Raw genomic sequence first — 26948 nt, forward strand, 5'->3', positions numbered from 1 at the left:
AGAAAACACACAGAAACTTGGCCGAGAAAGAGTGAGGATTTATGCAGGCTAAAGAAAATACCCAGTTTCTAAAAAGTACGAAACTCAGCTTTTAAGATGCTTTCCTAAGAACGCCTTTTACAGATCTCAAGTCAGGCTATTTCTTTTCACTCGTGTGGCTGCTTTTTGGTGAGGAAGAATGAAGAGATGTTTCTAATAAGCAAGGAGCGCGTTGCAGCCCAGTGATGTAACCAGTTGGCTGCAGACTGAATTACGTTTCTTTCTGTTATCAAGTCACATCAGAGGGCCCTGTTTGCTGTGCGTCTCAGCGCGGCCCTCCATCGAGAGGCACACAAAGCCCAAGTCGGGGCCCGGCGAGGGGAGGGCAGCCGTCACTTGCCATCCATCTCCCCGAGTCAGGAAATCGCAGCTCTGGCTCGCGTAGGAGAGCACAAACATCTGGCTCCCAGCGCGCGCTCAGAATTTTCCTTGAGCTCCAATTAGGGTGACTGTGGTAGAAAGTAATCCAGGCGTCTGGCTCTTCCCACACGTGAAGCCCACAGCAGCTCTGCGAGGCAGTTCGGAGCAGCCAGGCAGAAGGAGCGGTCCCTCCCGGATTGCATCTGAGCGCCCGCACACCCTGCTCCCGGTCCCGCTGCCCACAGCATCGGGAGGCATAGCTGGGGGGCAGGGGTCCCGAACCTGTAGCCTCCAGTCAGCCCCGGCCACATCATGCCGAACGGAATTAAGCCAGTGGACCCGCTGGACTCGCTTTCGGCCGTCAGCACAGCCTACCGCGGCGGCGGGCAGCCTGGCACCTGCAAGTACTGGATCCTGGACCTAGGTACACACCTCCCTGTAGCCTGGCTGCTGGCCCCGGACTGTGTTCTCTCGGGCAGCAGTGGGGGGCTTGAAAACAGAAAGGGCCTGCGCTTTACCACTGAGATGGGTTGTCTGCCTTGTATGAGGGGCTGCATGGGGGGAGCTTTGCATGGGAGACCTCTAGGAAAGAGAAGAGAAACGGGGTGCTGGGTTCTGGGCAGTGCTGTGGTGATTGATTGCTCAGGTTGTCAGTTATTCTTCACATCTAAGGATTGCTTTTGATTATCCTTTTTTTTTTTTCCTTGTAAATGGCATAAAACAGTCTAAAGTAATCTGTGCCACTAATTGCCTCCTCCTTACAGTCGTGTGTCTGTTTCAGGTTTCACTTTGTTTAGGGCTTTTCAGACTACTCCGATGTCCTGCATGTGTATTTAGATTCTCTGTTTGCTTCCTTTAAGATCTGCAGCCAAATGATAATATAAAGTTATATGTGGGGACAGGTCTGCCAGTAACCACCAGTTTATTTCAGGGGAGCGTGTGCGCCTGGCTCTGGTTTATGCACAGCGCTGGAGCCCAGACAACAAAGCATGATTCCTGCAAAGGTCATTTGAGAAGTAGAAAAGTGCCACTTGGAGGAAAAGGCAATAGGCTACAAAAGAATAAAGCTAGGGAAGGAATTAGGTCTGTGGGTCCCCCTCCTGCCCTGCCAAGCTCCGGAGGAGGCCAGCTTTCCAGACATAACCTTTGACATCTGTCCAGACTGTACAGCCATGGAAAGGGATTTCTCACAAGTTGCACCCCAGCCGGGACGGCTTCTTCCAGAGCGTTGGCCATGACCCAGGATGCTTTTAATGTCTGCCTGCCCTCTTTCACCCACTGTTCCCATGCGTGCTCTTACAGGGTGGGCAGCAGGCAGGAGAGAGCTGGGGGCACCTGGCTAGACTTCGGGGCACTTCAGTGTATAATGGACAAGTGAGGGACTGAGGCGGAGGGACAATTCCCCCCCACCCCCCGCCACCACCAAGGAAGGGGGGCCCGATCTGGGGAAGGGGGAGGTGCAGAAATGTGCTTTGAACATCTGAAGGGGACGTGGCACTGTTTACATGTTTGTCCATGAAATGCCAGAGGAAAACAGCCAAGTTACCTTTACCGGACCCCAAAGGAGGTGTTTGGCTGTGTGAATGTTGAATTTGTTGGTGTGGAACGTGGAGTTTGATAATACTCATATTTTTTGGTCCACAAAGCTATCAAAGCATTTTTTTAAGTCACTGACCACAGCTTTTGTCACATTTGTGTTTGTTAAACTGTTCAAGACTGGCCGCCCTTTCTGGAGGGCTCCAAATTGGGCGGGTCTGTTGGTGAGGCTGTGCCCTGGGCATCTGCACAGGGGTGGGGTAGGGCATTTGTGAGATCTCTTTATTGAAAATAATCACATCCACAGCGAAAAGAACAGCTGATACTGTCAGAAGTCGGACTTAAAGTCTCAGCCACCCTAAGTAGCTCTGGGACTCTAGTAAATTGCCTTCTCTCTCTGAACTTCGTTTCTTTGTGTGCGGAATGGGACTAACAATAGACCACCCCTCCCGAATATCATAAACATCCCCAGAGTGCAGACCAAAATATCTTAATGAGCAATTTTGCTGAGATTTTAAGAAGATAGGGCATTCTTCTTATAGAAGGTATTTGGACTCTTAACTGTATTTTAGGTCCTTAGGACTTCTCAAGAGATCTTCTTAAACTAACTTTGTGAATAGAAGGATCTTAGGTAATTGCAGTTTGGGTTTCCCCAAGATATATTTTTGTGTGGTAATTCTCAGACTATAATGGAAACTCTGGGTGATATTATCCAAGTTGTCACACAAAATTTTTTAAGCTGACACAAATTTGGAAAGAAATAGATGTCCTCTAGAATTTTCATGTGGGGGTGGGGGGGCTGCTAATCTCTTCACAGTAAAGAACAGAAGAGGGAAAGCAAAACTCTACTTTGTGGTTTGTTGGTTGGTTTGTTTTTTTTCCTGAAGAAATGTGACTGTCCATCTCTTTCCCAACCTTCATAGCAATTCCCAGATAACTTCCTGAATGCCATGTCACATCAGAGTGATATTCTAATACGTTCTGATTCTACTCATTTAGTTGATGAGGGGGACATATATAGGTATCAGATTGGGAAGGGAAAAATTATTCTGAGAAATACCCAAGAAGTGAATCCCATAGTAACTTTAAAATAGCCAATAAATCAGAGAGAGTGATTGCAAAGCTTCCTTTATACCCACAAGCAGTCTTGCAGTTCATTCGTTGGAGCGCATCGGGAAAGGCCGTTTGTCTGCTTTCTGACATCTTCAGTGGGGCGTTCGCCTCCTTGTCCACCTGGGAATTAGTCTTGCTTGGAATTTTATTTGCAGATGTTGCTCTTTCCAATCACTCACACAGCCATAAGCCCTGAGAATTTTCCTGCTAAGCTAGTGTTAGGGAAAAAACTCAAGAAAAGATGAGGTCAAGAAGAACTATAAATTATCTTTTAAGAGAGCGCCAGCAGGAGATCCCAGTTGTACTGATAAGATAGTGGGACTGTTGAGTTGGTTCTCATTCTCAAATAAGCATGCCCTTTTATAGGACACGTGGACTCTATTCCAGTGCTGGAGAAATATGAAGCCGTGGTCTTCCTTAACATTAAACAGACCCCCGTACGCAGGGAGGCACGTGCCTCAGCATCCTTCTAGAACTCTCTTTAAGTCGTTCTTTGTTCTTTTTTGATGCGGAGTGTGGATTCTCACCAGTGCAGTTTTTGTTGTTATAAAGTAAAAGGACAGACCTTGCAAAGACTAAACACAGGGATGTGAAACCTGTTCTGAAGGGACGCAGGGGGTTAGCCAGCAGCACCCACTCTCTTCTCCCGTGAGTGAATGAAACCACAGAAGGACCGGCACAATGTTGTCTTGTTCCAACGACGAAGACTGACCGTTTCATACAAGTTACTGCACACACTAAGTTCTGTCTTAGGTCTTTTTTACACTTTAAGTATTTCTAAAGGAATCCAAGTTTAAGACATGCTATGCATGGTGATACAGTGGGAGTAGCAGTGTGTGACTGTGCATGGCAGACCACCAGTGTTCCTGTCTGGGCTCCCCCAGCCACAGCAAGCTACATCCTCGCTCATCTTGCTCAACTGCAGTCTCCTCACCTGCCAAAAAAAAAAGAAAAGTACTTGCCACTGCTATGAGTATTATGCTCTCCAAAAATTATTAATACATTAAAGGTTTTTGTTTTTTCTCTGTAAGTAAACCGCAATTATAAAATAATTTGTCTTCTCACTTTTCACTAATCAAGGATGTATTGGTCCCTCCGAGCTTACGTGGGCAATTTTAGGGGGAAAGAAAGAAGTGTCGGTATTACATGCCCAATTCATATACTTGTGTATTTCCGGCCAAAAGGCAAAGAAACTTTTAAGCCATTGGGCCATCTTTAAAGTGAATATAAAAGTTTTGAAATGTTAAAGCTTTTTGAAGTTCATGTGAACAAGAGGCTGAGGAGTCCTCCAAAGGTCCCAGGTCAGGAGCCTCCAGACCAGACAAGCCTGCCTGGTTCTGGATGGCTTTCTTCTCCGTGGACAAGGACCAGGCCCCTCCTCCTCCCCCGCTGTAACCCCCCCTTGCCGTGCGCTCTTTCTAAGTGTACCCCTGCAGCTCGGCTTCATGGGGAACATGGGTTTATGGCTTTTGATCCTGAAGGCTCTCCTCCAGGTGCTGGAGGCAGCGTGGTGCGTAAGGGAACCCAGCGCAGCCCACCAGGGAATTGGTTGTGAGCCTCGGAATTCATCCTCCAAGGCTCCCCCTTCCCCCTCCTGCCCTGAGAGTCCAGATGCTGCTCATCAGTTTTTACAGCTCTCACATAAAAACCACACAAATGTGAACAGAGTGTACCAGCCCCAAGTATAGTCGGTGTCCCTCTGAAGCTGCGTGTGCCAAGTGTTTACAAAGGAAAATTCACAGACACATCGAGCACAGAGCAGGGGAAGGGGGAGTAGCAACCACAGGCAGCCAGTGATAACGCTTAGACACATTTTTTAGGCTTCTTATATGAAGGAAAAAAAGGGATGACTCTTTGGTTTATGCTTTTAAAATTCGACTAGAAGACATCCTCTCAGTCCTTGCCACTGTCCCTCTTCTCAGATGCACAGTTGAAGTGTCTGTTGCCTCATCATGTTAACAGCAATAACAATTCACACTGTCGTGAAAACAGATCTGTTGCAAAAAGACCAGAGTTGGGTCCAAGGACAGAGCCCCTGAGAAACATCTGAGACAGAGTACATCTCTGCCCCACCCCCCCACCCCCGCCCTTGGAGCCACCCCACTTTCTTCTTTCATCTCTGAAAAGCTGATGGATTATTTTAAGAAGTGGCCCAGTGGCCAGCAGCACCTGTGAAGCTGAATAAGTCTTGAATAGCAAGAAGGGAGCATACTCATTATGACGCAGGAGAAACTGAAGGTTTGTCCCTTTGTCTCTCTCGGGTACAGCCCCGCCCCCGCCCCGCGGAGGCTGTTTGCCTGTTTCTCACCGTTGCTTCTTCCCTCCTGGTCCGGGCGCTGCCTCCTATCGCAGGGGGCACTCATTAAAGCCAAGGACGGGATCTGTGCCATTAATTGGCGTTCAGAGCAGAGGCGTCCTTTTCTTTCCCTTTGTCTCCGAGGCGGCTTTGTTCCTTCCTGGAATCGCTCCAGGCCTCCCTTCCTTCCTTCCTTCTCACTGCAGTTACTCAGCTGCTTGAATAACACGGAACACGTGGGGGACGATGCTAACAGGACAGCCTGCGGACAAGGCGGGCAAGGGAGTCTTAGAAAGCGGGACACGTCACAGGTGGAGATGTCACCTCCCAGGTTGGCGCCGTGACCAACGTCCAGAACAGTCGTCCCGACCCTGTGATCTTTCTGCATTTGGGCTTTTGTTGTTGTGTTAGCATGTGGTATCCTGGAACGGGAGTGGGCAGTCCTCGAGGAAGTAGGAGATAATAATTCAAAAGATAAAAAAGTCAGGGCCATTCGGTTCTTACAGGGGAGTCGGGGTAAGAGGTCATAAAATCAAACGAGATATGGTCATAGGATCGTAACCCTTGACACCTCTGTGTGCTTGGAAGTGGGTGCTGGGTGTAGGATACACACAGGCAACTGGGCGAAAAGCCGCGATTGCGTGGTTAACATTTTAATCCCATTTTTAGGTGCTTAGCTTTACTTAGAGCAGCATCTTGCTTTTGGTAAAGGTATAACTGAAATATAATTGTGAAAGGAATCCCTAATTGGTTAGAATTTTTTGGTTCTCTGATTTTTGAACTAAATCATCACAGACCCTAGAATATAATGTGCTAGATACTGGGTTTGTGGTTTTGGGGGGCGAGATGGTTGAAATTGTCCATTTCCTCGTTCTCCACAGCTGTAACTCTTTCTAAACTAATATTCCATCCTTTGAGACTGAAACTTCAGCTAACTTGCTGGGTGGATGACGTGAAGAGTGATAGTGCTTGGCAAGCTGATTGCAGAACATTCCAAGGCCAGTTTTTTGTTTCCTAATGCTCCATAAAAATGAGTATAGGGCTGTATGAATGAGTTATGTGGCTCTAAGAAAACTTTTATGAGTTCACATGGTTTATAGCATATTTTGGTTAGATATATTCTTATGTAATCCATGCACTTCCTGGAATGTAGGCAAAAGACTTGCATGTTGGCATTCTACATCTGGTCTTAATTAAAAATAATAATAGATTGATATATGAGTGAAGAGATTCTGTCACCATTTGAAATAGATCAATCATGCCATTTAAACCCAAGCTACGGAATGTTCTTTTAAAGCATTTTGCAGGAGAGTATCTCTACATGTCCCTGGCTTCACCTAGAGACATGTTCAGCTTAGAAAATCTGCAAATTGACCCCTAAAAAGTAATTTTGGTTTCCTTTCTAAGAAAGTAGTCCAAGTTATCTTATCCTCTTCAACAATATGAAGACATTAACCAAAAGCATCAATATCCATCATGACGAATACAGTTCCACATGTCAGCTGCCTTCAAATAAGATTAGGTCTTCCACTTACTAACACTTTGCCTTTGACAGCAGCAAAGATCTTGCCCACGGGTTAAACATCCATGTTTCTTGTTAGTGTTAGAACCTCTGAGAGCGAGGGTGGGATGGAGAGAATATGGCATCAGCCGTGTGTGATTCCTTACTTCGCTCAAATGAACTTTCTGTTCCGTTAAAAGATGGTTATCTATTCAGGGCAATAATAAACACTGTGTTGCCTTGGAAATAGCTTCCCAAATGAAGAAATTAAGAATCAAGAACCCACCATGTTATCACGGAGAAAAACCTCATTATCCCTAAGTCAGCAGTATATGAGATACTAAGTAATCTGAGAAGGACACAGAGTTTTTTGTTTTTGTTTTTTTAATAATGTTTTCTTTGTATAAGTGAGATTTTTGAAGAGAATAGCCATTTGACTTTGGGGGCGGAGGGAGGAGGGCTGGAACACAGAGCACCTCAGCCTCCTTAAAAAGCTGAACAAACAGAAACATCTCAGTTTTTCTGGTCCCTGAGCATTTAAGCTGCCCCCAGGGTGAGCTCAGTAGGATGTCATTAATTGCCCACGTGGCAGTGCCCGGGTGGCAGGGCGGTCACGGGCAGTGCCTCCGAGGGGCAGCCCCGATCTTGTTGAATCACGTAGGAGGGGGGCGTGGAGCCAGATGCAGTGTCAGAGGGCCGTCTTGCCCTGCCTCTGCCCTTACTGGTGCCAGGCTGGTCATCGGTCACTTCCGCTGCCCGGAACTTCCCCCGCGGCAGCACCACGTGGAGCTCGGGGTGGACTGGGGACCAGCTCGCTGGCTGGGGAGTGTCCCCTGTGGGGTGATGCTGACTGGCCTTTCACCCTTGAGACCTGTCCCCAGGGGATGGAGCTGTCCACTCGGAGTGTGGGGATGTCCAGAAACTGTCAGTCAGGGCAGGGGTGTGAATGGGTGCAGCTTGCAAGACTTGTGTGCGGTTTCTGATCTTACCTTTATGGGTTTTTTTTTTTTGGAAAAGCATTTTTCTTTCATCCAGCAAGAATATCTAGAAACGTCCGCTTTTGTCCTTGTGTAGAAGTCAGGAATGAGCCCAAACCGCCCCCACCCACCCCACCGGCCCTCACTGGCAGGAGAGCCTCTCAGGAGTTTCCTTCCCTTTCGTGACAGCGTCGAGCTGTGGTTGCAGGAAATGCCTGCCGTTCATCTCCCCCAAAAATATGTTATTTCAAGGGCTAGTCCACATTAAAGTCAAGTCCCGTCATTCCAAGAAGACAGGAAGATGGGCTAGCAACCGCCCTCAAACAAAGCCAGTGTTTGTCCTCAGTCAAGAAGGGTCCCCTGAGAAGTAAGCCCCGCATAAATCTGAGGACATTCTGAGAGCGCCATTGCGTTTGTGTCAGTGTGGTTTTACCTGGGAGAGGATATCTGCTCCGGCCAGCAGATGACCCAGGCTGCCCACGATCCATCCCTGGGAGGGGCGTCAGGCCAGCAGGTCGCCACAGCAGTGCCGGGGGGTTTCTGCAGGCCCTCCGTCTCTCCTGGGGGCCAGTGTGCCCACTGGCACTATAGCTATCATCTGCCAGTGTTCTGGTCACCAGCCTGGCAGCTCCCCAGTTTTCTTTTTCCTGGAAGCCAACATCCTGGTGGTAAATAGCCGCCAGCTGCAGACCCACCGCAGTACCTTTAAGGTACCCCTCACACGTGACCACCGCACACGAGCCAGGTCCTGGTTTGTTCGGGGTGTGGGAAGTTACTCCGTTCACTAGCTTTGTATTAAATTCCTTTCGTTGATCCAGACTAACTCATCTGTTACCCACTGTCAATAATGACTCCCCCTCCATCATTTCCTTTCTCGGGTGTTTTCAGATTTCCACTTTGGCAATATGTAATATCCTGTTCATCTGATTAGCCAAGCAGAGGATTATGCCATCTGCTTTCTTCTTTAATTTCTTCACATTTCCTTCTTGAAAGTTCAAGTGGTGCGGTTCAAATGCAGGAAAACCTTTAAAATGAGACACGTTTTGACCTGAAATTCTGACAGGTTAGCATTTCCCCCCACAAGAATAAAATTAGAAGCAAAACGATGCTCGACGTTTTGCACTTGTTGACACAGCCACATTCTCCAAAGCCTATGTCATGTTTTAGGTGTTTTCAGAAACCACACTAAGAATAAATAGCATTTAGAGATTTCCTAAGGGTCAAAGAACAAATTGCACATGCAAATTCTGACTGTGTGTTCTGTTTGGTTAGAGGTGGCAGGCCTTGTGTGTCTCACATCCCTCACGTTAGGTGCTGGTGTGAGGATGTTCTCATTTCATGACACAGATTGTCCCATAGTCTGGGGCATTGCACGGGGCAGCCACTCTGTGTGCGCACACACCCGGGCTTTCAGCCTTCACAGAGAAGGTGGAGCAGAAGCTTCTGATTGCGTCTCTTTGTTTCTAGTCTTTGTTTCCAGTTATAATTGATGCCGGTGGTTCTCTTGTGTTCGTGCACTCGGGGGGTCCCAGGAGGGAACCTGGGAGTGAGCTCTCCCGTGTGAGTTCGCGGAAGGGGGCTGCACAAGGAACAGTGGGTGTGCTAGTCATATATGTGCATTTTCTCAGACAGCAAAAACCATGTGTTCCTCATTACAGCCTGAGCCATTGCCACGCTATGCTGGACCTCTGGGTAAATCTAGGAATTACTTTTTTTAAAAAAGCAAAGAATTATCTCCTTCATGTTTTCTGTGTTTGCTTCACATTTGAAAGCAAAGATAGAGTTTCCATTTTTGCGTTGAGGACCCACTGTACCAGCTTGTGACATGTGTAAACCTGGGTTTTAATACGCTTGTGCCACCATTTTATGAACAGTGAAATACACGCCATTTTCAGTCATTGACACCCCACATCCGTGCTCAGGGTGTCTGTACAGCTTCTGACTTTTTGTGAAGTTAACATGTTTCCCATGTTAACATGCATTTGCCATGACAGTGATGGTCCAGAGTGTAGCCGTGGACCACCTGAACCTATAGGGGTGTGCAGAGGAGCAGGTCACTCACTGAGGACGCGGCGTCTAATCCACGCCCGTGTCTCAGCTCCTGGTACATCTTTATTGTGCTGAGGGGTAAATCAAGAACCACAGACTCAGGCAGACGGAAGACGAGTGAGGTAACTGGAATGGAAAAGCAGGAGTCAAGCAAAGAAAAGTTTTCAGATACTTATTCGCAAATAGAAAAGAGATTTCAATTTGGGAAAATATTATAAAATACTTGCTCTTACATTCTCATCCACCAAATGTATAACCGTATCAGCAGGCAGCTTGTTACTACCTGTCACCTGAAGTTCTCCCAGGGACACCCCAGCCTCTTTGCACACTTCGTTGTCGTGAATGAATACACTGGGCTGCCCCGGTGATTGCAATCTCTCTGCAGCATGGGAAGAAGATGACATCCTAAGCGAAGCATCTGAAAGAGTAACTTAGGATGAACTCGCTTTTTATGTGCCCTTCCAAGAGGATTTCCAGTGTTACTGTTTTCAATTATTATTCCAAAAAAAACGTTGCCTTGATTCTAAAAGCAAATATAGAGAATAATGACAATCATTTACGTAGAAGATTTTACACTAGAATGTTTTAACCAACCCAGGCAGCCATCACAAACTAACAAGTTACTCTCCGTTTGCTTTATAAGTAGTTTATAGACCTGATTTCCACATGTACCTGACAGCCTTCCCAGTGCAGTGGAAGAATTTCCTACATAAAGGAAAGGGTGATTAACTGCATTGAACTCATAACAAGACAGGGGTTTGAGAAATTGCTAGATTGCCTGGCATACCTGAGGGTCAGGCATACCTGCTCAGACCCTGTGCAATCCTTTCCAAAATAGTCTGATGGCATTGTTTTCAGCACCAGCATGTCCTCGAATTCATCTTTCTCTAGCCCTTCGCACTGACTGCTAAATAAACATCTCTTGGAGTCCTTGCAACCAGAATTGTAAATCAGCACTTTGCTGCGGGAGCCTGCCGAGCTCTGGGCCCAGCTGTCCCCGTTGGAGTTAGTATCATGACGGCCCCACATGGTTGATTTGACAGATATTTTGGAGCACCTTCAGTGGACAGGAAGATGGGACTATCTGTCTTTAAAACTAACCAGCTAAGATCATTCTGGGAGCCTCGGTGAAGGAGACATTGAAATGTGAGCTCGCTGTTTGTTGGAAAGCCTCCCAGGGTTGCGTGTCTGCCCCGATGGTGGTCGTGCCTCACCAGGCGTGACAGGTCATCAGTGATCAGTGACGGTCCCACGTGTGACTTTGGCTGATGCTGCGGAGCTCGGGGCGCCCACTGCAGCAGACCCCCAGTGACAGCGGCCAGGCCTCGCTGTCCCCACTGCTCTTTCCTCCTGCTCTCAGCTCGGAAACTCGTCTTTCTGATGGATCCTCACTTGCTCGCACCCCAGTGCCTTGTTTTCTTGCTTGTCTTTTGTGGTTTCTTCTTCTGTGCAAAAATGTGAGGACCGCCTCGTGTCTGGTTGATGCGAGTGGTAAAAAATCCACCTGCCAGTGCAGGAGATGCGGCTTGGATCCCTGGTTCAGGAAGATCCTCCGGAGAAAGGAATGGCAACCCTCTCCAGTATTCTTGCCTGGAGAATCCCATGGACAGGGGAGCCTGATGGGCTACAGTCCCTGGGGTTGCAAAGAGTCTCACAAGACTGAGCAACTGGGAGCACGCACACACACGCACACACATCTTTTGATAAAGACCATTTACACACATCTTTTGATAAAGACCATTTACACACATCTTTTGATAAAGACCATTGAGCAACTGGGAGCATGCACGTACACACACACACACACACACGCACACCTTTTGATAAAGACCATTTACACACATCTTTTGATAAAGACCATTTGTGTTCCTTTCCCACAGCAGCCTGGTCAGGGATTGCAGTCATCTCACCGTCAGGAAACTGGAGGACGTGGCAGAGACCCACACCCAGTACCTGCCTTGCACAGGCTGGACCCACTGCCCATTGCTTTGAATGACCATGAAGAATGAGTCTATGAAGTCTCACTTGGAGGGAAAGGCAGGCTGTGAACTCTAGCGATACCGCCTGACCAAAGCAGCCGCAGCCTCTACCCTGCTGGAGCGGGGAGTGAAGACAGGCAGGAGGGTGTGTCGGGGCCAGGATGGGGGGGCACGGGTACTGGCGTTTCGAATTCAGGTGACTGCATCCTTGACCACCCAGTTTGTACCCTGGGACCCTTAGAAACATCCTCAAGCCCTCCCTTCCTCCCATCGTGAAAATGAGGAGAGGGTTAAAGTGAAACGTGATCCTTCTCTCAGTCTGCAGCTAGCAGGATATGAGCCCTTTTCCTTTTTTCTTACATTGAGAAAAAAAAAGGCTTTATTAATCACAGATGTCTGAGCTGTAAGACGAGGTCTTGAGGGCGGTTTCCCTTCTCCCAGCAGCTTGGGGCTATGTGTGTTCCTGGTTGGAACTCTCCTATACAGGGCCAGGGGGCAGGGCTCCCCGCCCCGCCTCCTCTCTTTAGCTTTTTTCTATATTTTAAGAAGAAATCTGACATGGACTTTGGGTGAACTCTGACTTCAGCAAAGAACCATCTTTGTGGGGTTGTGTTTCCTTCAAAATAAGAAAGAAACTTTGATTGATTCCCCACTCAGGGCTTCAGCAGCTCACAACTGGCTGCCTCTTATAAACACACGAGCATTTCTCCACGAGCATTTCTCTAAAGGACTGGGATGCACTGACAGTATCTCTTTAGGCTGAAGTTTACTTTATCTATCCTCTTAGTGAGGGATAAGTTACTTTTAAAAATGGAAACACAGTGAACTAATTCACCTGGGTTGCTTCTCTCACCCTTCTAATGTCTAAAAAGGATGTTTAGTATATGCTGATTATCATGGTTGGTTGTTCAGTCGCTTAGTCGTGTCTGACTCTTTGTGACCTCATGGACTACAGCACGTCAGTCTTCCCTGTCCTTCACCAGCTCCCAGAGTTTGCTGAAGCTCATGTCCATTGATTCAGTGATGCCGTCCAACCATCTCATCCTCTGTTGTCCCCTTCTCCTCCTGCCCTCTATCTTTCCCAGCATCAGGGTCTTTTCCAGTGAGTCAGCCCTTCTCATCAGGTGGCCAAAGTATCAGCTTCAGCATCAGTCCTTCCAATGAATATTCACGGTTGATTTCCTTTAGAATTGACTTGTTTGATCTCCTTACAGTCCAGGGGACTCTCAAGAATCTTCTTCAACACCACAGTTCGAAAGCATCAATTCTTCAGTGCTCAACCTTCTTTATGGTCCATCTCCCACATCCATACATATGGGAAACCTTTAAGTTTGACTTTGTGAATCTTTGTTGGCAAAGTTACCATGGTAGGCCTGTGATGAGAAAATGATTAATCCAAATCCCCATTTTCTGAGGACTCACAGTTTGCATGCACATCATCTAGGGTGTTCTGTGCTACCAGGTGGTCCTGGCAGCATCTTGTGTTTGCAAATAGCACTTTACAGTTTGTAAAATTCATTCATTTCCATTCTCTCATGTAATCCTGTCATATAAGAAGGAAATTCGGATGCCAGGCTGTTGGCCTGGGTCAGGGCTGCCGATGGGAAAAGCCAGGCTGAGACCCAGACCTGGTGATGAGCCCAAAATCCCTCTGACATCCTCGTCCTCAGCTGATTATCCACCTGGACCTTGAATCAGCGAAGTTCCCCTAGGCTCAAAAGAGGAAGGCACATCCCCAGCAAGGCGTGATGTGAACACGGGCACCCTCGTAGATGTGGAATGTGGTGACAGGGTGGAGAGGCAGCAGTACTGAGTATTGAGTCTGGTGGTTTTTTTTTCCAACAAAGTAGGAGTTGGGGGGAAGGCAAGCGGCAGGGACTGAAGACGGAAACAGGAACGGTACGGTTTCTTTGAGTAACATGTTTTCCATCATATTTCTCAGACAAGTTCGGTTCCACATCCTTCTTCTGCCCCCTTGCCCACACCATGGGTATGGGGGGCGGGGGTGTTGGTGTGCCCCCTGCCCTCACCACAGGCTCCTGGGCCTGACTCCACACCACAGTGAAGCATCACATAGCACGGGCCAGTGCGGGGACAGCCATGATCTGTGATGACCGTCTTGTAAGCACACAGTTCACAAACTCGGGAGCTGGACCACAGTTAACAGGTGTGACCTGTAAGCCCGTCTCAGAGCTGGTGGGATAAAGCGCCATGTCTGGACGTCACCATTCATGGGGGGCAGCGTCAGCTGTCAGAGAGTTCAGGCTGGGAAATAGCCTTCAGCTGGTAATCGATTCACTGACTCACTAATTTCTAAACATGAACTTATTGGGCTCCAAGGATGCTGGGCAAACCAGCTGCAAACAGACCAGAGGCGGCCCCCGCCCGCGGTTCCCCTGAAGTCTGAGGCCACAGTCCTGTCCTGACAGTTGCTGTTGAGTCACTGAGTCCTGTCTACTCTCTGTGACCCCATGGGCCGTGGCCCGTTAGGCTCCTCCGTCCATGGGATTTCCCAGGCGAGAATGCTGGAGTGGGTTGCCATTCTCTTCTCCAGGGCATCTTCCCGAGCCAGGGATCAAGCCCACGTCTCCTGCCAGGCAGGCGAACTCATTAGCACTGAGCCACCAGGAAAGCCCGTCCTGACAGTCAGTCACCCCGCTCCAGATGCTGTCACGAAAGGGAGACGCGGAGCCCTGGCCACAGGCCTCCGCCCCAGGATGACTCTTGTCGTTGGCCTGAGCCGCCCATAATCCCCACAGACAGAGAGCGGGTCTCTGGGGAAGGGGCCTGCCCGGCAGCACTTGTGCTCGGCCGGGGCCGTCTGACGCAGTGTATCCAGCCACTGGGAGCTCAGCTGGGGAAGGCACCTGTGTGCGAACCAGCGACTCGGGGCCTCCCAGGGGACCACCTGAAGCTGTCACTGTGCGTCACACTTACCTGATGCTCATCACGTCGGAGACCTCAATTCTGCTTGATGCCCTTAGGACACGTTGTTCAAAAGTTGGCATCAGAGCAGTTGGTCTAGTGGTCAGTCTGTCCTTCAGATAACGAAAAATAATAGGCCCTTTATTTCCTCCTTCCCTGCTGGCTCGGCTGGTAAAGAAGCCGCTTGCAGTGCAGGAGACCTGGGTTCGATCCCTGGGTTGGGAAGATCCCCTCGAGAAGGCTACCCACTCCAGTATTCTGGCCTGGAGAATTCCATGGACTGTATAGTCCTTGGGGTCGCAAAGAGTCGGACATAACTGGTCGATATTCACTTTTATTTCCTTCTGCTAATGATTGACTTAAGTAATTTTTGAGTATTTTCAAATTCTTGATTTATGCATTATGTCATAGTCTGGTAAAAAGCTCGTAAATGGACTGTTAAAATCCATTGATACGAGCAAAATGAGTCTCTAGTTGAAAACAAAAAAAAATAAGATTTACTGGTTTTTTTCTTTTCAACTTAGAGGCTGGGTTTTGCCCAAATCAATGGATTTGTGTGTCCAGCAGTATAAAGAATTGAATATTATTGTTAAAAACAAATTGGAGAGTGAAGGAATTTATCTGTTTGTTTTAGTTTGGGGTTATTTTTTTTCATTGCTAATCCTCTGAATTGTGACTAATGAACCAGACCTACACAAGAAGATATACCTGCTAATCTTAGAGACAGGTAAAGAAACTTTCCCTCCACATTTTCAGGCTTCTGAAACGAAATCGTTTTCGAAGATAAAAATTTAAAAACAGAAAAATTTCCCTCTGCTAGCATATTTCTGAGTCATAAATATTCCAGTTAAGTGAAATAATGTCATTAAGTGACAACAAATAGCATCTCAAGAAAAGCACCTCTGTTCCCTGGGAATGCAGTTCGTCTGCGGCGTTGGTGAGCTCTGATCTTGGACAGCTCTGCCTTCTCTTGAGTCTAAGTCGGACCACTTAGGTCTCTGCCACGTTTGTAGCGCTTGACCTGCCAACTGAGGAAAAAAATCTGTTTTGAAACTACTGCTCAAAGTGCAGCGAACTATCCTATGCAGCTGAGCCTACACAGAGAAGCTCAGAAATGACATCTCTAATTGTATTTCTTTTTAAACCATGTTTATAGCCAGTAGCACCTGCATAAAAATTCATACGTGCTGCGTTGCTCCCATGCCACATATCCCCACGTGCTGTCTGTTAGGCACAGAAACACAGGGAAGTTGCGTTTGTTGACTTAGGCAGTGTCCCCAGCATTTCTGTTTATTTTCTTTTTGATATTTATTTTTTAATTGATGCATAGGTGATTTACAATGTTGTGTTAGTTTCGAGTGATTCAGATACATGTATGAACTTTATCACCTGGTGGCTCAGGCCGGTAAAGTGTCTGCCTGCAATGTGGGAGATATAGGTTTGATCCCTGGGTCAGGAAGGTCTCCTGGAGAATGAAATGGCAACCCACTCCAGTATTCTTGCCTGGAGAATCCAATGGACAGAGGAGCCTGGTAGGCGAGATATATATATATCTCCCTCTATATATATGGGGGGGGGATATATATAGAGAGAGGGATATACCTATATAGAGAGAGGGACATATATATATAGAGAGAGGGATATATATATACACACATATATATATTCCCTCTCTCTATATATATGCTCTCCCATCACTTCTAAGGTGTAAGTGTTCTGCTGATGAATGTTAAGACCTGCAGTTGATTTGGTTTCATCTGGTGAGGCAGCCTCTGTTTTTTCCTGCCTCCCTCGGCTCCTGGGGCACAACGGAGCTCCATCAGGATGCTCATCACATGTTGGGGATGCCCTGCCACTTCCACCTTCACGGCTCTCTGTCTGGTGCAGTTACTCAGCTGAGCGAACATAAGGCTGTGAATCAGCATCCCTGTTCCTTTAGACTGGAATTTCTGCTGTTTCCGGTTCATACTAGGTGCCTCCTATACAGCCAGCACTGTGCCAGGCCCTGGGCACACCTCAGGGGAAAAGTCAGATGAGGCCCCCGACCTCTGGGAGCTTCTGTCCTTGTGAGCTCATAATGCGTTATTCAGGCCCAGCTCCAAAGGCCAGCTTCAATGCCACCTCCTCCAGGAAGGCTTCCGTGACCCCTCCACTTGATTCCCCTTCTTCTCAAATTCTTCCAGGGTTTGTACTCGCTTATAGCATGAAGGGTCACAGTTTTGCGTGAATGATGGTTGTGTGATCATTGAAAGCACTGCAGTCGGGTCCCCGGGGTGAAGTTTATTGAATAAATCCTAGTGGGTTTATTCATCTCCATCCAGTGGCAATACCAGGCTTGGCTCTGAGTCCCAGCCATCAATGATGGTGGAATATGTTTGTCACCTACCGGGGCCAGCCCAGCATCTTGTTAGTGTAATAGTACTTAGAAACACTTCAGCTGAATAAAGTATCACCTGACACGTGGATCGTCCAAACCCTGTTGTCACGGTACAGGAGACCCCAAGATCAGGGACCCTCTGTCCTGAGTCAGCCCCTGAGAAAGTCCCCAGGAAACTGACTGCAGGCGCGGGGTCAACTTGATGGCCTGGTTCTCCTGCCTCATCCCTGTGGCGCCTGAGGAGCACGAGGCTGACGTGGGAACGTTTCAGTCACACTTAACGTCAAAAAAAATAAAAACATCGAACCCGAGTGTCCTGCATTGGCAAGTGGGTTCAGACACACATCCTCACACACGGAGGGAGAGAGGGTTTTCTCTTAAACAGAACGCTATATTGATTAGTTCTGAGCTGAAGTCTGCCTCTGAGAAAATGTAGATTTTTAAGAATGAGCAATCCTGCTTGAAGCGCGTCATCTGTTTACAAAAGATTATACCCTCTCCGCCTGCAAGGCTCGACCAAGAAGGGACAGGGCAGAGGCAGACGGTGGTGCTCCACTGTCTCACCCAGGCGAGTGGGAAACTGCTGTCGACTCTAGCACATATAATCACAGGATTGGGAGGAATAACCCCCTTCTTCAGCTGTGGCACATGGGGGTCTCCAGGGCCGCAGAGGTAAATGCCCCTCAAGCACGTGTCTGTATCAAATCATCTTTTTAAAGACTGTTTTTAAGACTTCGAAAGACTGGAAGAAAATGACAAGCAGAGTAAAGGATCTTCCTCATTCTGGTCCCTAAAGAGAGGCGTTTTACTCCGTTTCACAGTGAGGGTGTCCTCCCAGAGTCCAGGGCTCAGGACTGGGCCGACAGGTGTCCCAGGTCACTGGCTTTCTGTGTGTGAAGTCACATCTCCTGTCACTCCACAGAGCTATTGAGTGTCAGCTGTTACCTAAGTCTGTTCAACCGCAAAAGCGATCAGTTCAGGGTTGGCTGTATTTAATTTTCAAATCCCATGAGAATGTTCATTGGGGGTATATTTTCAAGTAACATCTTGGTTATTTGAAATTATTTCTTTTTTAAATGTGTTGGTTTTTTGTTCGTGGTTGTTGGTATCAACTCCAGCACCTCAAAGGAACTGTGTGAGACTGAGAGCAGGGGCTACACATTCGTATTTCACGGCTAGAAACAAGGGGAACCAGCCAGCTTTTACCCTTTCACACCGAGCTTTCTAGAAGGGTGCCGTTTGTCACAGTGCTGACTTACCAGGTCACATGCATGCTGAGTCATACACACGCACGCATATACATATTAATATATTTAAGCATATTGCATTTTATTGCAGGTGTTTTTTTTGCTTCACAGAACCTGCTTTTTAAACTAATTGAAGGTTTGTGGCAACTGTATTGGGCGCGTCTGTTGGAGCCATTCTTCCACCGGCATTTGCTCACTTCATGTCTGTGTGTCACATTTTGTTGATTCTTGCAATTTTCAAACCCTCCGCCAGCAAAAAGATTATGACTAACTTGAAGATTCAGATGATGGTTAGCATTTTTTTTAGCTGTAAAGTATTTTTTAGTTAAACTATATGCAGTTTTTAGACAGTGCTGTTGGACACTGGGCGTCCCTGGTGGCTCAGAGGTTAAAGCATCTGCCTGGAATGCGGGAGACCCCAATTTGATCCCTGAGTTGGGAAGATCCCCTGGAGAAGAAAATGGCAACCCACTCCAGTACTCTTGCCTGGAGAATCCCATGGAGGGAGGAGCCTGGTAGGCTACAGTCCATGGGGTGGCAAAGAGTCGGACACGACTGAGCGGCTTCACTCACTCACTATTGGATACCTAAACAGTCCAATTTGGGGGGAACCAAAAATTCATGTGACTCACTTTACTGTAATATTTACTTTATGGCAGTGCTCTGAAACCAAACCCATAACACCCCTGAGGTGTGCCTCCACTTTATTTGTTGAGTGGTGCTTTTATTCAGTGGGAGTGAGTCACACTAATATATTTGTCCACCAGGATTAGTTTTTAATTTCCTTTAAATTCTTCTTTAAGCCATTCTTTCTTGGTTCTTGTCTATCAAGAAAATGGGTGGAAATAATTCAAACACTGTGCTCCGATGTCTGATGTTTTAAGTGACGGTGACCTCATGAGTCTCTGCAGCGCTGATGCTGGTCTTCAGCCTGGGTGACTCGGCTTGTTTGGGGAGAGGGAGGCAGTACACCTGGAGAAAAATGATCTCTGACAAAATTCAAGTTCGGGAACCGTTTGATGAATAAGCCCGCGGGTTGGATCTCCTCTGACACCCTCATCCCCAGGGCAGAACCAGAGGGCACGGCTCCTGGCAGCCACTGAACTCGACGTTTGGCTGGGCGGTGCCCATGGCAGTGGCTTTGAAAGTGAAAAGTGAAAGTCACTCAGTCATGTTAGACTGTCTGCCACCTCATGAACTGTGCAATCCATGGAATCCTCCAGGCCTGAATACTGGAGTGGGTAGCCTTTCCCTTCTTCGGGGGATCTTCCCAACCCAGCGATTTCAAACCCAGGTCTCCCGCATTGTAGGTGGACTCTTTACCACCTAGCCACCAGGGAAGCCCGAGAATACTGGAGTGGGTAGCCGGTTCCCAGCTCCAGGGGATCTACCCGACCCGGGATGGAACCCAGATCTCCCACACTGCAGGCGGCTTCCACTCACACGGGCTTCTCTCTCTCCCGCAGACTCGCTGTCCGTCTCCAGCAACGACGCCAGCCCGCCCGCCTCCGTGGCCTCCCTCCAGCCCCACATGGTGGGGGCGCAGAGCTCGCCGGGCCCCAAGCGCCCGGGCAACACGCTGCGCAAGTGGCTGACGAGCCCGGTGCGGCGGCTGAGCAGCGGCAAGGCGGACGGGCACGTGAAGAAGCTGGCGCACAAGCACAAGAAAAGCCGCGAGGTGCGCAAGAGCGCCGACGCCGGCTCGCAGAAGGACTCGGACGACAGCGCGGCCACCCCGCAGGACGAGACCGTGGAGGAGGTCAGGGCCTGCGGCGGCTCCCTTGCGAGTCCTTGCGAGTCCAGACGAGCAAATAACCCTCGTCCGGTTGTTTTCTGGGTGTTCCCGGAAAGGACCAGTGTCAGAGCCCCTGCAAAATGCATTAAGCAGCGTGCTGGAGTTGGGGACCCACGTGTGGCCTCTGATCAAGAGATCAGAGGACCGAGAGCCCCCCCTCCCCAGGCGTGGGGGCAGCCCCTGCCTGCTCCAGGAGGAAGTGGTGCCCTGCCGCCCCAGCCCCGCCCCCAGCCTCCATCACAGGCAAAGCCAGGGGTACCCCCCCACCCCAGCGATGCAGGCGATCTAAGCAGCCTGTGGGTTAGCACTCAGCCATATAGTGAATGAGGGGCAGTCGCTCAGTCGTGTCCAACTCTTTGCAACCCCATGGACTGTAGCCCTCCAGGCCCCTCTGCCCATGGAATTCTGCAGGCCAGAATACTGCAATGGGTTGCCACTTCCTCCTCCACAGCCACGCAGGGAAAGCACCAATCTTATGCTAGGAAGGACTGGGGAATGCCTGCATCCTCCAGTGTTTCCACTACCAGACCTGCCCCCATATTCATGTATATTCATACTGACCTCTTGTCCCGAGTAGAAAACATCCAATTACTTTGTTAAGCCAGCAGTAAACACTGCGTTATTCCCATGTCATCAAAGATAAATGTATGCAGGCCAGCCAGGAATTATTTTTCATTTCCTTTGGAGGTGAGGGACCTTAAAATTACATTGTAAGGAATGGTATTTTTTCATGATCCCCAAGATGGGTCTTCAGTAATGTGGTGTTAGTGAGGGGCCCTCAGAGTTTTTAATGAGGACCCACATCCCCCGGTTCCCCACGGACTCCGAAAGACAAAGGCAGAGCGAATGGGGGAGGAGGACAAGATTGGTATTGTTTAATTTATTTTGCAGATGTGTGGTTTCTGCTGCTTTTTTCCTGGGTCTGTTTATGCTGTGGGTTTTCAGTGTAGCATATGATTCATTTATGTCCTCATCTATCTGTTTAATATACTGGGTCCTCCTAATAGAAGTAAAAAACTGAAGTTTTTTTTTTTTAGTAAAAGTAAGACTAGGGAAAAATGAATGAACTACTTCATTCTTAAAATACACCTTGAATTTTATTTTTCTTTATGCTCTCATGATTTCAGTGAGTTTTACTTGAGCAAAAAGTAGCAAAAAAGTAAAATATGAGACCAGAGAAATGGAAGGTGATGGTTCACATTTTTTAACCTTTTTTAAAAATTAGCCTCTTGAAGATAAGACGTGTTCAGAGCCTAACAGTTGACGTCGACAGTCCCTTCACAGGCACTCCCGGGCCTTGTCCTTGTCCAGCCGGCAGGCGAGGGAGCTGACACGCTTGGAGGAGTCCGAGTTCCCATCAGGGCTGGAAGGGGCTTGTGCCTGGTTTCTGCTCTCAGTTTCCACCTCCTGTGAACCCCTGAGGGCTCAGTTTCTGCGCCCGGACGCTGACTCTCAGGGCCAGGCTCTCACGGGCGAATGTCACTCTGGTTTCAGAGAGGCCGGAACGAGGGCCTGAGCAGCGGCACGCTCTCCAAGTCCTCGTCCTCGGGCATGCAGAGCTGCGGAGAGGAAGAAGGGGAGGAGGGGGCTGACGCCGTGCCCCTGCCGCCCCCCATGGCCATCCAGCAGCACAGCCTGCTCCAGCCGGACTCCCAGGACGACAAGGTAAGGGGGCCGTGGCCGCCCCGAGCCAGGAGAGGGCCCAGCGGTTCACTCCTGTGCCCCAGCCTCAGGGCCGGACACAGGGAGTGACCCAGGCTGCGAAAAGGTGTCTGCAACATGGGCTGGTTTTCCAGGCCAAATTCTGCCCTGCTTCACCCGCAGAGCCTAGATAACATAGGCCGTGCGTTTAGACTAGGCTGTAGGAACACGCGCAGTCTCCCCTACACGTGTGCTTGCAGAAGGACCTTCAGTGCATTTTTAATAGACGCTTTCCTAATCGCTGCCTTTCAAGTCTTTTTAATTTTTCTCACTGTCTTGACCAGGGTCCCTGAGTGGACAGAGAAATCACTGTCCCGCCTGCGTGCGTGATTACGTCCCAGACACACACAAGCCCACCTGGTTCTCTATGTCAGGCGTCTCTGCACGCAGGTGTGGTTTTCAGATGAGACTGTATGGCTCTCCTGTTCCTTTTTTCCAACATGGCCAACATCTGGATCAAACCGGAGTTTGTCAAAGCTCAGGAGTCAGTTCAAAGCCACGAGTCTCCTCTCTGGGTGTATGCGGAGGCTTCGGGCCAAGTAAACCTTCATTTTTTGCTTTCTGGGTTTTCCTGAGTTTTTACAGAATCTAAAATTATTTTGTGCCTCCCAGCGGTAGAACCCTAAAATACCAAGAAGGAAACCTGATAACTGGCTTGTACAACCTCTCGCGTTCCAGCCCAGCCTGCTTCTCCAAACTGGCAGGTGTTGAAAACCACGCTATGAAGTCATTACTGGTGATTTTTTTTTTTTTTGGCAGAGACCGAGTTTTCTGAATAAAACAGATGTTTTCATCAGTTTTTCCCCGTCTTCACTTTTTTCCTTCCCTGACTCCCTCCTCCGTGCTGACACGGTCCCCACTCGCTGGATGGCCCATGGGTGCTGGCCCAGGCTCCGTCCAGCCCAGTGATTGATGGCCCTGAGTCTTAACCTCAGGCACCTCCTCCTTAGAACCCTGCCGCCACCTCCGCCAGGGCTCTCAGCGCACAGTGGGTCTTGGCAGAGGAAGGTAGCTTGGGTTTCAGTCCGGAGTCTGGGGGTCATCGGAGGCGCAGACCCCATGCTGCAGTGGGGCAGGGTGGCCTGAAATGAGAGAAGCTCACCCCTCACTACCCAGAACAGGCCCACCTCCAGGCAGCAGGGCTCTGACCATTCCTTAGTGGTTTTGCAGCATTCTAAGCCAGACCTTTCTGAAGGCAGGAGACTAAAATTGCGTAAATCTGAATGGTTAGCTGAACAATGAGGTGCCAGGCCTGGTTGGCCTATTCACCATGCCAGGAGGGTGTTTTTCTCCATTTAAAGTGTGGATGGCACTATATTCTTCTGATTGCTAAAATCACTTACTGGTTATTGTATGACCTCATTGGGTATTATCCATAGAAGTTCTTCTTTTACAAAAATCGATAGTGATGTTCCCAGAGAGTATATTATCTTGTGACTAATATTTTGTTTTGTTCTGTTCTCTCTTTTTGTAAACTTTCACTGCAGCATTATGTTGACTTGTGTTCTGTGTCTGTTCTGGCTCAGTTTCCTTACCTCTCCATTTGAATTTTTTTTCCTTGTTTTCTTCACCTCATCTTCCAGATTTCATTAGACCAAGCCAGCATTTGTTTTGCCGAGTGCATATCTGGACCCACATTGTAACTGCCTCGTTGTAAACGTATAGATCCGTATGTGTCTGCCGTGAGCCATGCATCGTTAGGACAGCTAGCCGTGTGTCGCATGCATCTCTGCTGTCCTTAATATGAAGCAAGGTTCATATTACACCCCTCTTCTAGTTTCCAGTAAATTAACGGTGCGAGTAATCTGCAAACACAGTGTGTTTGCTAATTACTGAAACTTGAGCTCAGTAGCCCCTCCCCCAGACCCCTTACCTGTCCACGCTGTACACCCCGACTCTAGCCGTAAATGGCATCCGATAGCTTGTGAGGCCACAGAGCTCCTGCCCTCTGCACTAATCATTGGGGAAATGGATGGCACAGAAAATGGTGAGCTTGTCCCCCTCCTCCCTGTCTGGTCAGTGCTCCCGGCTCCTTTCCTTTCCTTCCTTCTTTCTTTGAACCCCATCCACACAGTAAAGCCATTTTTAGTCTTGTTTTTGGATCCCAGTTCTTTGAAGGATTCATTCACTAGCCCTTAAGCCTGTCACTCTTCTGTTGATCTCCGTCTTTCCCTCCTTAGCCAGTAGCCTAGCCAGCAGTTGCAAAAAAAGTTAGAATCCTCCCCCATGCCCAGTCACCTCTTTGAGAAACATTCTGATGGGACATGGCTGCAGATTAAAACCAGACTCTGTCTGCTTTCCACATGTATCCCAGACAGGTCTTATTTAGTGTTTCATGTCAGAATATTGTAAATTTTAAAAGATGGCTTTAAATAAATGCAAACAAAGACAAACTCGTGGTCTTTTGGTCTGGAATTACTTTTAAAAAGAGGCTGAGCTTGCAGGAGAATTTTCCATCTGTCCAGTGACTAACACGAGGCATCCCCCTCCCCCCTCTCTTTTTCTCAACTTCCTCTCTAGGCCTCCTCTCGGTTATTAGTCCGCCCCACCAGCTCTGAAACGCCGAGTGCAGCTGAGCTTGTCAGTGCGATCGAGGAACTCGTGAAAAGCAAGATGGTAAGATTTCCCAGAGGCTCAGGCCTCCGGGCTGGAAGCGGTTCATGGAGCACTGGGGGGCGGGGGTGGGCACGGGTGGCCTCGCAGGTGCGTCTCTGGTCTGCAGGATGGATCCTCAGGTTCAGTAACTGGCTTGAAGACTCACAGAGCTTAGTGAAGCCACGGTTGCTGTTCATTATTGTGAAAGGATGTAGGTGAAGGTTCGCCAGGGAGGACGGGCAGGGGCGGGTCCGGAAGCTCAGTCCAGGCCACCCTTGCCCTCTCTCCGTGGAATCAGGTGCCCAGTGCTGGCCTCTCCCAGCACCGCACGGTGTGATGATACCTGCAGGGTAACGCCAGCAAGGGACACCGCCACCCACCCCCCGCAACCCCACTCTCCGGCCTCGGTGGTCAGAGTCTTTATTTGGGCTCCATCACATACACAAGGTTGACCCCTCACATGGCTCACCCCATCCCCTGCTCCTCTGGGGATCAAGATAGCACGTGACCCAAAGCCCCCACCAAAAGTCAAACAGTGAGTATAGACCGTCTATCTGAAGCCAGAACCCCCAGGTAGACAGACTTCATCAGGCAGGACATGCCAGGTGCTTAGACGACCCTCCCAGGAGCCACGGTCAGCCCTTTCCTACACCCACATGGGCTGCAGTGCAGGCATCGTCATAGCCAGTGTGGTCAGTTCCATTCTCGTGGGTCGTTGGTATCGCAGGTACCACTGGGAGTCTCTTGCTGTCTTGAGATCATTCACTTGGGTCTGCAGTGTATGAGGGAGAAGGGTTTGCGTTGCTGTGTCAGGGATTTATTCTCTTAGTCACCTCATGTTCCCAGTGGGTCAGCATGGCTTCATTTCATAAAAGCCCCAAATCAGATGTTGATTCTTTGAAGTTAGGTATGCATTGTTTCTGACTGATTCAAATCAGTAACTTTCTTTTTCTTAAGTTTTCCTATGAAATAGAGAAACCAGTAATGGTAACAGCTTTTGAGCTCAGTAGCCCGTCCCCCAGACCCCTTACCTGTCCACGCTGCACCTCCTATCTTAGTATACCTCCTGTCTTACTACATCTTTCAAAAGTCACCACTCCTAAAATAAAAGCCCACAGCAACCACTGTAGGACAGTTTGATACGCTTCCTTCCCAACGCTTTCTCTGTGTGTGCTCCCCTCGACAGCTCTATGAGGGGGGCACACACTACCATGTTCTCATTTTACCAATGGGAAAACTGAGGCACACGGAGTGTGTAAAAACTCAACTAGCTGATAAAGGGACAGAGGTCTGTTATAATTTATTTAAATAAATTCATTATATACATATATAGAGAGAGATTTATCATTTACAGTTTTCATTTCTGTTAATTGTTCAGTCACGCAGTCGTGTCTGACTCTTTGCGACCCCATGGACTGCAGCATTTATCTCTGCATAAATATTCATGCTAATTACATGTGTGATTATAATTACATGTAAATATAGGGTAAATTTTTAGCACTGGAATTGCTAGATAAAAGGAAATGCAGTTGACCCTTAAATATTCCAAGTTTGGATTTCACAGATCCACTTACAGATTTTCTTCAACAGTGAATACTAGAGAACAGCATAGTGTGCAGTGGGTTAATCTGCACACGTGGAACCACAAATTGAGGGACCATGTACAGAGGGCTGGTATCCCAGCCCCTGCGTTGTTCACGGGCTAACTGTACTTCTTTAAAGTTAGAAATTTATCTTCCAAAGCTAGTACTAACTAAGTACTGTGTGTATATATATGTGTAACACTCCAGTTTCTTCTCCCACCCACCCCTAAGCAGCTGGTGCTGAGGCTGGTTGCTTTGGTCAAGTGGGAATTACATCCAGAATCCAGACTGACAGGTATTGGCCCCTACCCCTGCCTGGGTGGTGGTGGGCTTTGAGTTTAGACAGAAAGGCTGCAAGGACTTGGTAGATAAGTCAAGAATTTAACTCCACTTGGTCAGAAATTTGGGATCATGTCAGTATGAATGGAGCTTAGCCACATCCCACCTGTCTCTTTGAGAAAGAAGTTGATTGATGGTCTAAAATGATGCTCAAATAATACTGAATTGAGTTTGCGAGACAGCCATTTATACACATCAGTTATAGGATCATTAAAGTCATGCTTATCTAATGATTGAGATTGTTCTCCCAAGGAATGTTATGAGACAGCACTCTGTCAACCTGCTAGTCATTGTTCTGCAACTGTTTGAAGGGATTCCATTGTGAGTGGGTTGAGATTGACATGTCATAAATTCAGATGAAGAGAAGTTCTATGCGTGTCTCTCAGCTCTCAGTGGTTTATTTCCCCTTTTTAGCTTTGAAGAATTGAACTCTATCCATTGAAATTGAATTATTTCTACTCACGACTCTCCTGAAGTGAATGGGCATAAAGCTGCTGGCAGGGTGGAAAAGGCGTGGGTTTGGAATCAGAGATGTA

General features: G+C 48.3%; 1 protein-coding gene and 1 long non-coding RNA gene across 5 annotated transcripts in view; one reads left to right on the forward strand and one right to left on the reverse strand.

The window, feature by feature from the left end:
- TRIO (trio Rho guanine nucleotide exchange factor) overlaps positions 1-26948 on the forward strand; it is a 355050-nt gene that overhangs the window by 290490 nt on the left and 37612 nt on the right. For 3 of the 4 annotated variants that reach the window (XM_070476498.1, XM_070476499.1, XM_070476497.1), the window contains exons 35-37: positions 19866-20158; positions 21689-21859; positions 24416-24511. In XM_070476498.1, the coding sequence (XP_070332599.1) occupies positions 19866-20158; positions 21689-21859; positions 24416-24511 (560 nt within the window). Of the gene's footprint in view, positions 1-19865; positions 20159-21688; positions 21860-23382; positions 24289-24415; positions 24512-26948 lie in introns of those variants that run through there. The other variant, XM_070476500.1, reaches the window with a different exon arrangement.
- Positions 3048-5595, reverse strand: LOC139038173 (uncharacterized). The gene is made up of 2 exons (XR_011491102.1): positions 5357-5595; positions 3048-3982 (listed from the first exon to the last, which is right to left on the reverse strand). It is a non-coding gene; the product is annotated as an uncharacterized lncRNA (long non-coding RNA).

The sequence above is a fragment of the Odocoileus virginianus genome, chromosome 14 (assembly GCF_023699985.2).
Source record: "Odocoileus virginianus isolate 20LAN1187 ecotype Illinois chromosome 14, Ovbor_1.2, whole genome shotgun sequence".
NCBI classification, from domain to species: domain Eukaryota; kingdom Metazoa; phylum Chordata; class Mammalia; order Artiodactyla; family Cervidae; genus Odocoileus; species Odocoileus virginianus.